This window comes from Caenorhabditis remanei, chromosome X, assembly GCF_010183535.1.
Source record: "Caenorhabditis remanei strain PX506 chromosome X, whole genome shotgun sequence".
NCBI classification, from domain to species: Eukaryota; Metazoa; Nematoda; class Chromadorea; order Rhabditida; family Rhabditidae; genus Caenorhabditis; species Caenorhabditis remanei.
Window position 1 is genome coordinate 5,729,329 of NC_071333.1, and position 12,353 is coordinate 5,741,681.

General features: G+C 34.1%; 1 protein-coding gene across 1 annotated transcript; it reads left to right on the plus strand.

Moving 5' to 3' along the window:
* Positions 1 to 1,802: 1,802 nt before the first annotated feature.
* Positions 1,803 to 3,075, plus strand: GCK72_023093 (uncharacterized protein; the record flags this gene model as incomplete). Its single annotated transcript, XM_003103298.2, has 7 exons — positions 1,803 to 1,894; positions 1,945 to 2,028; positions 2,075 to 2,143; positions 2,581 to 2,664; positions 2,709 to 2,762; positions 2,814 to 2,957; positions 3,003 to 3,075. The coding sequence occupies 7 exons, from the start codon at positions 1,803 to 1,805 to the stop codon at positions 3,073 to 3,075; spliced, it is 600 nt and encodes a 199-aa protein (XP_003103346.2).
* Between the last annotated feature and the right edge of the window lie 9,278 nt (positions 3,076 to 12,353).

The window sequence follows — 12,353 nt, forward strand, 5'->3', positions numbered from 1 at the left end:
AGAGATCATATATAACCTGCCTTGCTTCTCCGTTTCAATTCACTTATCTTTTGATCCTTTTTCTGTTCAAATGAGCACAAAACGGAATTATGACCGAGAGAGCACAAAACGTGCCAGACGAAGCAAAAATAGAAACAAGGATTAAAGCTCGTCGGTCAGAAGGAGACGTTGGTGTATGAAATTTTTTTTTTGCTTTTTTGGTTTAACTACAATGTCGTTGGATAGAAACTTGCGAAGATGTTTGAAAAAGAAATGAGTAAGATACGTATCAATAAAGAAACAAATCTCACTTAACTTCACAAAGAATTAATCATTTTTCAGGAAAAAAGAGTAAACCTAATAATCAGAACCAAACATTATGAATGGAAAAAAAACTTGCATTTCTTGGAATCCCAATGAACCTGATTGTTTTTTCATTGGAGCAATTTCAGCTGTTATTTTTTATGTCTATTAAAACAAAACATCTTTAACCTTTTCAGCGAGTTCAAATCGCAATACATGGAATAGCAGACTAGTAAGAGAAAAAATATGGAATCAGAAATCTCAATGAAAAACTTCGCTCAGAATTCATCAAGTTTTCTTCTCACGCACTTCGAATCCAAAGAGCAATTAAGCGTAACAAATATAAATAAAAAAGAGTACATAAAAGAAAAGATGTACTAACGGAATTATGATGAGTGGAAGTTTATTACTGTCCGCGAAAAATTTGGTTGCACATGACTCAATAACATCATGCTCATCAAGTAACCAGGTTTATGGATATGAGCTTGTGGTCTTGACTTCTAATCTTTATATACCGAAAATTTCTGACTGGTTTTTGAACTGAATAATTTGTTTGGTAAAGGACAAGCTTTTTATACGACAACCACGATAAGAAATGTTAACGGGAAAAACATGATAAGTGGGATATAATTGTGTAATAAATGCAGGAGTTCAAAATGAAAAATTCAGATAACTTCAATGTTGATATGTTGGCGCGGAATAATAATTTTACTGGGAAGCGTATAATAGGAATTGAATTCCACCAATTGTGAGTTCCGTTGGTGATATATTGAGCAAAGCGTTTGTATTTTTTATATTGCATCTAATATAATATTGATGTCTTCACGGTGATTTCTGTATAGGAAAATGAGTATAAAAACTATTTTCACAGAAAAGTTCCTTGCTGATAATAGTTTTATAGATAAATAGTGTGTCGCACATGAAGCGTTAATTTTTCGAAGATTCAATTCCGCATACTTCTAAATATTCAAAAGACGATGAGTTCCATACTATTTTTTTAGATCATCGATATATAATTGACTTTTGAATTGATTCGAATCTGTGAAATTGAACTTTTAAAATATCATTGATAAAAAAAGAAAAATTCTTTTTAAAGTATATGTTTGTTTGATGATCCGCTATAACACAGATCGGGTAAACTTGTTCCATTATACTAAAATGACTGTTTATCAGAATCTGGTCAGACTACAAAAATTGCATACAATTTCATTCTGACCATACGTCAAATCCGCAAAACCCGAATTTCACTTTTTTGACATTTTTTTTTCATGAAAACGCAGTCTCTGAAAAAACATTCCAGTATTTTCTATTCCAATCTTTTTTTCAAGCTTGTCATTCAACTTGAGACAACCGATCATTAACTGCAGCCATCATGGCTACCTATGAATTAGATGTGTGCTGCTAGTATGAGCTCACAATCTTGACAGCTTCAGTTGTTTGTTTTCTCATGTTGAATTTGTTCAACAAATAAAGTTGGTCAAAAAATATTAGGATGTTTTCAAACTACTTGAGAAAGAATAATGTCCACTAGTCTTGATATCAGTTTCTCGGGTAAACCGTTTGCACCGATAAATGTGCCGGGCTTGAAGTTTGATATGATACCAAATACATTGTAAGTTTTTATTTCATTTTCCCGAAATTCAATAGAATTCAATAATTCAGATTAACAAAATCTCCAAATAAGTGGTTGAGTCCAAATGAGATAAAATCTTTGGAGCGATTGATAAAATTTGGTTATATTTCTAGGTAATTTCGACATAAAATTATTGCAAAAAAATGTTTTCTTATTCAGAAATGTTCATCCAAATCTGTTACCTGTATCTTCAAACTCATATGGATCGGCGTTCACTATCAAACTCAAGTAAGTGAAAAGACTATTGACCTGAACGTTTTTATTCTGCACTTTCAGGCCGAAACTTCTTCCTTTTTCAGTTGAAAACTTGCTTGCTCTAAATAACAAACAGCTGAAGTATGTTATTTATATGTTTACATTAATTAGTTGACCGTTGTCGTTTCAGAACAAAAGAATCTACAACGATTTGTGTCCAGCCAACTACGCAGTCAATTTTCCCGTAATACTTAATAATTGTAACCAAACACGTTTTACTCCTTTTTAGAGACTCGCCTTCAATATTGGATAATCTGTATGCCACTTTTTTACCTGGAGAGCCTACGTCAAGTTCCAGAGAAACTATGTAAGTATAGTTTTGATTTTGCTGTGGGTTTTGATTGGTTGTTTTTGAAGCTTTTGTGATTAAAAAAAATCAATGCATCTTTTATATTTGTACCCAATTCCAGCAAAATTCCCGCTGCGTTGTTTACTGCATGTCAGGAATCTTTCGAATTCTCTAATTCTCCTCTTTGTGAAGTTATTAAAATAGAGTGAGTTCTTTTTTGGCTCACAAAATGTATGTATTGCAATTTAGAGATTCTAAACAAAAAGCTGATAACGTTTTGCCTGGACCAATGGATAAGTTCAAGTGAGTGCACTTCCGGGTATTACACATGAGTCTACTTGTGTTTCTTTTCAGAATCAGCATTCCCACCGATTTGGAAAGAGAGGAGTTCAAAAAAACGAAAAAACCTCGTTTCAGAAAAACCTCTGTATCGCTTCTAAAAAAAGTTCTTTTATCAAATTTGTTGAAAAGTCATACAGCAAATCCTAAACGATTAGGGTGAGGATCTCAAATTAGTCCCTTATGTATTTCAACCGTTTTCAGAATATCAGTTGCGGCGTCGAAAAGAGCACTGACCGGAGCCAAAAGAAAACTCAAGTTAGTATCTGTAGAGTAGGATTTATCAGCTTTTTTATATTTTCAGAAAAAATAGACATACTTCGTCAAAAAATGGAAAAAAGAAAAGCGACGTGATTGAACAGTGAGTAACATCAAAGAATTATCAGTTTCTTTTCTGACATTTCAATTTCACAAAAGTGATTCTGACCTTCAAAAAATTCTTGTTCACACTTTCACCATTTTAGAACTTGTGCGACTTCTCCTCCAAACAACAGCAGTCAGACAAACGACGTCAGCGAAAAGTAAGTTTAGTCGAGACTCTCACTATTTTTGTGAAAAAAACCGATTTCATTGCTCACTAATCATTTTCCACCCGCTCCACAGAAAAGCCCATCTTTGAAAAGACCAGAGAGAGCGGGTTAAACTGCGTTTTGATCGTTATCGAAAGTTTCAGAATAGTCACAAACGAGATTGACCACATTCTCGCTAACGTGTTTCAAAAATCAGAGTGAGAACCTGTTAGAACTCTTTCTCAGAGAGTATTTTCTTGTCGAAGACCACACCCGAAAGTTATAAATCTCGATCCCACTGGCAGAATATCTCCCACTCAATGATCTTGATAACCAGTGCTCTTGTTATTTCTCTTTTCACTAGGCACATCTTGACATTGTCTCCCGCCATATTATATTTCCCTTTTGGCTTAACACCGTTTCTTGTTCTTATTATCCATGAACCACACCCCGGTTTTTTTCCCATCCTGCTTCCACTTTATTTGTTGATATCATATCTTCTGTGATTTTCCTTATTCTGGTGTATCATGAGTGGCGTAGCCCTTTTACAGTTAATAAAACACCAAAATTACAGAACTGAGAGGTCTGATCTTGAATTTATAATTTAAACCTTAAATTTGTCAAGCTATTGTCTTTTAAATGGCATGACGTATGACCAACTATACACCAAACTGTTGTCTTCATATTTCATGTCATATTGGAATATCCCCAGTTTTGAGCTTTAGTTTCAGGTTCCCAATCCATTAGTTTCCGGTTCCGAATCTATTTTTTTAATGCCTGTGCTAAATTTTTTGTCTACCATTTCCTTGCAAAATGTTTTACAATCAATAAAGTTTTGGTGAGCCACCCCTTACAGAATTTATGACATCTGGAACATCGATCACAAAAAATTGAGAAGCGGCGAACTTGAAAAAGATAACCCTTCTGAATAAGTCAATTTTGATGCAGGCATGAACGTTTATTTTAACAGGGAACTCATTCAAAAAATGGCCAAACATTTCCGTAGTATTGAGAATTTGCGCAGCTTCTTTCATGTCCAGAGATCCAATTCAACATTTTCTTTGTCCAAGAATTTCATAGTAGTATTCTTTTCTTCAGAGTAAAGACGAGTTCCATTTCGGAAATGACTAGGAGGAGCATTGCGGCCACATCCTCTGAAACTGAATAACTTTTGAACAGTTTGTATTTTCTATCACTTACACTTGGAATGAATGTCTCCGCCCCTCTTGTTGATATATTAAGGTTGAAACACATCAGCAATGATTGTTGTGTCTTTTAATTCAGGAAACATTTTTATGTTTGATAATAACTTTTCAACAGCTTCTCTTGTGCCATTCCGATTGTAGATCCCAGAAATAAAGTTTTTTGGGAGATTCCGGATGTCATCATTCACAAATCGAGACAGCAGATCCCTTCATTCTGGTGTTTCACAATTTGTAAACTCCGCATCAAAATTGAAAGCTCTGAGACTTTTAACTGCAATTTGAAACACGAAGTTACGACCAAGATCTGTTTTCGCTGGTCGATCAAATATTTGGATAAAATGAACATCCGGTTCTTTACCGGCTGGTAAGTGGCTAAGCACATCGACAACTTGATCTGAAATTGTGAATTGGTTATGAGGGTTTTGAATTTTCTGGCATTTCACCTTTCTGGTAGAATTCTCTGTATCCTCGAAATGTAAAACTTATTTGGAAATTTATTGCAATCCATCCAGTATTTGTTGAATTTGATGAGTATCAGCAATTAGTTGATCAATGATTTCTCTGGAGGGTTTCCAAGTTTTAATGTTGAGAGGACAGACATGGAGAAACATTCTTAAGACCATGTTTGGACAAACAAGCCAAAAAAATTCGATTCTCAAGTTATTATTTACGGACTTTGAATAAACGACTCTAGATCTGAAAATATGTCAGTATATCCAAGATAATCCCAAACTCTATTTCTTTTGAAGTTTATGCGTAAGTATTTGTTTGTTCCATCATCAAAGAAATGTGCATATTTCTCTGTACGTGAAGCGTCGTAAGATCTTCCATAGAAAGTGTTTGCGTAGAAAACCCCGACGAAAGATTTTTGTCTGCTTCTTTCCCCTCTCTTCTCTTGGGGGTTTGCATCTCTCGGGGTCCTCCGAGGGGCATTTTAATACATGTATAATATCTGCACTCTCCTTCCTAGCGTAAGACATCTCGTCTTTCTCTCGCGTCTGATGTCCGTAGAACCTACACTATTTCCTAGGAGGCTGTTAGTATCTCTGCCTGGAGAGACTGCTGACGTCATCACGCACATTTCCCCATTTATTTGTTTGCATTTTTTTCTTTCAGTTTCGTTCGACTTGATTACTTCGATTTTTAAAGAAAATTTCAATCGAATCAATCGACAAAGTGTTTTTCATAAAATAATTTCAATCGTTGTGCATATATTTACCATCGTGAAGTAACTTGTTTTCCCATTTTTGATGTGCTTTCAAACAAAAAATCAATTTGCAGGACACAGTTGTGTTTATGTTCAAAAATTATGCCATCGCGAATCAAAACGAAACAAAAATCCTGCTCAAAAAGTGCAAAACATGTTTTCAATTATCGAAATGGCACAAAAAGCTTATGTTACGTCCGAAAATCGTCATCGATGCATGCGCTGACCAAAAAATTTCTCAGTTTGAAACTGAAAAAAGATGAGCATATGTTCAACTAAGCATGTAAAAAATATACAATTCATAAATCATTTGTTCTAGATAAAGGGAAACTATACATCTTCCACTGAAGGCTCCGTACCTAAAGAGTAAAGCAAGAAAGAACTTCGAATGTTTCTGGATGTTTGCGTCTTGGTTTACTAAATATGACGATGCAACTGAAAGAATAATCTGAAGAAGTGAACGAAAATAACTGATGATGCGAAATCATTTACAAACGCCAAAATTACGATATTTCTGGTAAGAAAAACAATCAAATCAACGTGCCTTCAGAATATGGTTCTTCAGGTTGTGCACTAAAGTGAGAAAACTCGAACACAAGCTTGAAAATGAGTGAAGGATTGAATTGCAGCTTTCCTAGATGGCACAAGCAGCACTCAATATTGGTTGGACAGATTAATCTGAACGAAAAAGAATGATGTGGACAAAATTTCAATGCTGTGTCAAACATTGAAGACAATGTAGTGAATTAACTTACGAGAGACATAGCTTAGGTGCAGTCTTCACAAAATCAATGGAAGAGAAGGATAAGATCGTCGGGATAGTGAAAAAAAAACAGTTGATGCATGGAAAAGTCTATTAGAAGACCGTATCAGTTTTTATAATGATTAGAGGACCGAAACTTATCTACTGTCGTTACATTCCAATTCTTTTGGAGTGATTGGAATTTTGAATGCTGGAAGAGAAACAAGAATGGAAACAAACTGAATATTTCCAAAATTTAGTAACTAGACTCCTATGGAAAGGATGAAACGCTATGATATCAAATTTTCAGGTTCAATACAAGTCGCTGCTGAAGCGACTCAGTTGGTGATTTGGAGCAAATCAAGTCTGCCGCGGAGTGCGCTGCTTTGTTTAAACTCTGGAAGATATCAAGCTCGGATAGTCAGAAAAACATAAGAAATCAATTCAACCGGTCACATTGGTCAAGCTTGCAGCTCTGAATGGCAAACATTTTCAACAAAGCCCGCAGATGTGTCAATCTCATGTAGCTGGGTTCAATTCTTATCTGCTCCAACCAAAGAAACGCCTTCAAGTGCTGATCTACCAAAATGCACTGTTTGTGGGTCCAAATGACTACCAAGCTGCATCTGTTGCTGTTAATCTTGCTGGAACTGCCACGCATTGTCGGGATTCCACTGCCGGAATTTTGTCTCCATACTGTCAAACTGCTTCACATCTGTCAAAAGCAAAAACAACAATAACTAGAAGCAAAACGTTATCTGAGGAGCAACTTGAAAGATCCATGTCTACATTTCCGTTTGACGTTGATGCTCTTTCCCAATTTTGATGTAATTGTTTTCTAATTGCGCAGAATTTTTGAAAATCACCCATGGAAATCAGTTGTAAAGGAAATATATTTTTTTGGAATGGGCTCTCATGCAGAGAATCAGTTTATCGATATCGGGCTGTTCCGGCTGTAGTCTTTGCAATCCGTATCGTGTGATTGATACTTCTGAGAGCAACTTTGTTTTTGAGCACTTTTTTTGATTTTGGAATCTTAAAAAATTACACTTTCTAGAGACAAAATTCTCGAACGACGTGAACAAATTGGCCTCTACAAAGTTGAAATTAAATTAATTTTTTCAACGTTGTTTCTATTAATCTAAAATGAACTATGAGACATTTACTCACAAAATATAAGAAAATGAGAAAAAGCTACGGTCTATCAATCATTTTTTACAACCTCGAAACAATAAAAGATTTTTTTCAGAAATTCCATTGTAAAAATACTTTTTTCAATAATTAAATTGTTTCTGCTGAGGATTTTGACACAAATCTCATGTTGTTTCGAAGTTGTTCATAACAAATTTTTATGTTTCGTGAAGAAAAATCCATATACTTCATTTGGCTTTCTAGTTCGACAAGTTTTGATAAGTAGTTACGAGTTTTTAAAACTTTGTTACAAAAAATTCACAATTTGGCAAAAAATCAATTCTCACGAAAACCAGTCACACAGAAAAAATTTTTGGTAACGTTTTATTTCAGTACATAAGAGAGTGTTTCTGATAAATATTTTCACCCCCTCCAGGGGTATTAATTTGCAATTATTCCATGTTTATGTAAATTAATTGGTAAACCAATTACTGAGTGTTGACTTTCAATCTGTAAATTTCAGTTCAATAACAGTATTCACTAATTCAACTTTATTACCTGCTCAGCTTTTTTACAAAACACCATTCTGATGATTTCTTTAGACAAATCCCGGTTCATAAATAAAATACAGTATGGATTGATATACGATAAAATACCATTCAAAAGTGGATATATTCCACGCATGTAAAAAATACGTTCTGCCTATAAAAATAAATTTTATTCTAGTTAGATTGATATTGTCAGTTGCACAACTCACATTATGTGTTTGTGAAAAGTAGTTTTGAAAGCAATCGAAAACAAGAATTCCGAAAAATGATAAGAGCAAGACAAAAATTTGAGCAGCAAGAGAAATTTCTCTTCTGGAAGACGTTGGAAGGTACTTCGAATTTTTTCTAATAAACAACAATAAACCGCCATAAGCTACGATGCATAATATGCAGGTGGAGCCAACAACAATTAGAGACATCAATGTATTTCTCTGAACATCTATCAAGGTTAACAACAAAAAAAAATGTGATAAACTGACCTGTATAACAGAATGATCTGCAATTGTCTCCATTTTTTCTATGCTACCATAATAAAAATCAGTGTTTTTAAGTACCACTAAACTGATTAGCACAGGAAGAATCCAGTAGACAGCCATTATTTTTAGTTTTGAAGCTTTTTGGATTTTCTGCGAATTCATATAATTGTTGGTTTAGGTTATTAAATAGGTTTTAATAGGTTTTAAAAAGGCTAACTCACTTTTGCTACAGTAGTACTAGTATGGACAATAGCAAAATATCTTTGAAAAGATAACAAAATAATGCCGGTACATCTAATATAAAGAGTGAAATAAATATGATTGTAAGCAGCTGTAATCATATTTTGAATATTTTGTTATTGAAAAGAAAGTTACCAGCAGCAATATAATATTCCTGGTAGTTGAAGTAAAACTGTCTAATGAAATAGACGAATCGGCCAAGGTTGAGTGTTATGAACATGGCCATTGAGAGTAGGTCAGCAATACACTGGAATGAAAATATCATGATTTCATTTTCAATAATCTCTTGCATCAAACAAACGTTATCTTCTTTGACAATTTTTTATTATGATTTTGAGAGATGACCGGACAATGTCAATACATTGATATCGAAATCTTATTTTTTAAATGAACATATGACTGTGGTACAAATTATTATATGACCAGATCAATTTTGAAAAAGAAACTTACATGCTGCAAAAGCAAAGTATAAAATGTTGTGTTGTAGTTTTTCGAAGTTAAGCGTAATCGAAGTAGGCATACGAGCACTAAAATATAAATTGGCAATGTTATAACTGATATGACGCAATAGGAAGTAACCGGCCACGTTGGAGGATCTTCACTCATCACTGAATATTTCAAAAATTCCTAATTTTAAGGTGACTTGCAGTGTTGGGCGGTGACTTTTTATGTTGGAAATAGTTTATGTTAAAACTGGAGTGTAACAATAAAGGAATAGGACATCGTCGGTAGTTGATGAATTGAAGGTAATCTAAGCTGTTTGAAAAAGTAGTAGGCTTTTTCACTTAGTTTAAGAAAAAAGAGACAACCTCTCTCGGCTGATTTTTCAGAAATTGTAGACTTCTTGTCATACTGGGCTCGTTGATCGTCTGTCTAAACGGCACCTTCCGAGTACACGCGGAGAATTGACGTAAACAGAAATTATAAGGTGTTATTAGGCGGTTTTCTCATTGTTCTAACTATAACGTTCCCCGAAACTTCTATCAAACTCTACTGAAAATAGTTCTGGAACATGATGTTTCTTGGTAGCTTTCACTATTATTATATTCGATTAACTTTGTGAGCAGCCAGATTCTAGAGACGGAAAACTACTTAGAATCCAGTCCAACTGTTTTTCCCGATATTTTTCTCAGGATTTCCACACCTCCGTCCTCCCCGTTTTATTATAATTCGATACAGTGTTCCTTCATATTTTGATAGTTTTTTCGTGATTTCCACATATTCTTGTGGGTGCCATCATGTGGACAACGCAATTCATTATTTGTCCACTTTATTGTATTGGATCAAATATGACCGAAAAGTTTGGCGATCACAATTACTCAAATCCTCAGTCTCATGAAGAATGCAAAAACAAATTATACGCTTTTGTCATAACTTTAAGTACACACCACATCGTACTACAATATCAATTTCATTTCCTTCAGAAGTAATAATCGGGTATATGACATATGTCTTGGTTAATTGTTTGTACATATTTCAGATTTTTTACTTACTTTGAACAACGATTGGTCTTGACTGTATTCAAAGAAATTGAGAAGATTAGGCATACGTTTTATAAACATTTTTTCTTATGGATGATTTAGGCTAGATTTATTTCTGACGACACAAAAGTATAATATTAAGTTGAATGTTTTCTCTGAAAAAGGGAAATCTTCAACGTGAAAAGCATTTACAAATTCTAAGAGATCACTTTTGAAATACAAATTTAAGACCTTGGTGGTTTTGCGATATCCACTCTAGATTCAGATGTGTAAATGCCAATTATTATTTTTATTATCACTGCATGTAACTTTATAGTTTCTTGGGCCACTTTCAAATTGCTCTTAAATCAAACTTCAGAAACAATTCTGCAAGTTTGATGAGTTAGCCAAATGAAAAATTTTGAAAAAATAAACCCATGATGAACTGACCAGAACAATCTGCTCTTTTTTTTCAAACAATTATTTGTTTTCACGATTCTTCTCGGTCAAGGTACTAGACGCTGTCCACCATTATCGTAACTTGTCTTGTGAGCCATGTTTTGAATCAAAACTGAATAATTTCTCGAGATTCAGTAAATACATAAATGTTATGCTATTCTAATGCCACCCGAGCTTTATGCCTCTTACTAATTTCTGCGTAAACAAACCCACAATTCCCATGGCAACGGAAAAAGGGGAGGGATTATCTGCTTTCTTGCCTGCTCGCGCATACGAATTCGCTTTTACCTCTTCAGAATTGTGTATATGTGCACGCCATCTACTCGTCTCCTTTGCTATATTGATTCTGTATTTTTACTATACTTAACAGTTGTTATATGTTCACGGGGTTTTGTGTCGCCTTATTTTGGTTAAAAGAATAATAAGGCACCAAAATTCTGTGAATAAATATTACAACCGAAATTTGGCAGTTTTGTAACTCTAAACATTCAGATTATATCAAATTTATAGACGACAGTATGCAGTATTTAGAATGAAAATGAGAAAGAACTTCGATGAGACTCTAACCGACACTCGTCTGTCGCGCTTCCGGGTCATGCATTTCTCGCTTTGTTGTTTGGACTCTTGAGGACATCGAGTTTATGTGATAATGTTAGAAAAAAAACCTTTAAAATCTGTTCAAACATAAAAAAGAAGTAGTACGTAATAGCGGTCATTGATTGAATCATTCAAATTCATTTGTTTTTAATTTTGTTCAGTCTGTTTGTGAGTTACGCTTCATTCTATTTTCCCCAAACTAAAACTCTCATTTTCCCGCGTTTTTAGTGAACATGCGTATGCACAATTTCCATGTCAACAAAGAAATTGAGATGGTCTCCTGGATTTCTGGTACGAATACGTATTACACATACAAATACGTTTATACACATTCAGTCAATCATTTATCTGAACTATACTGAATGTATGTGCCCCACTATATCCTTCATTAGTTGTTATGTGTTCACAGGATTTCTGTTTGCCTTATTTTTGCGTATGAAAACTATAAGGCACAAAAATTCCTCGAAGAAATATTACAACTATTATATTATTCAATTTAATAATTTTGCCACTTTTATATTACAGACAACCAGAAAGACGAGAAAAACACAAAGTTGAAAGTTTGTTCAGAGTACGTAATAATGGAACAAGGAAACCGTCTTCCCTCTTCACATGATGTCTTTAAAATTTTTATTTAGGGATTGAAAACAAGATTTTTCTGGTGCGTCTTACTTCATTCAAGAGTTCTGTTTGACCATATGTTTGTTATTTTGATTGTTTGTACAAACTTTTATCGGTATGTTGTTTTTTGTTCTCGCGTTAATTGATAAAGTATATTGAAATGGAAAGTTGTCTTTTTATATTGCAGCTAAACGGTTGAAATATACTTTTTCATATGTTCTTAATTTGTTTCCACAGTTTTTCTGTTCAAATTCTATTTCATCCGCCAAACTAATCCAGTTGTCACGATGTTCACCATTAAATTCACCTTTCTATTTTTTCCTCTTTTGCTTGTGGTGTCCCTTTTTTCTCTACTCATTT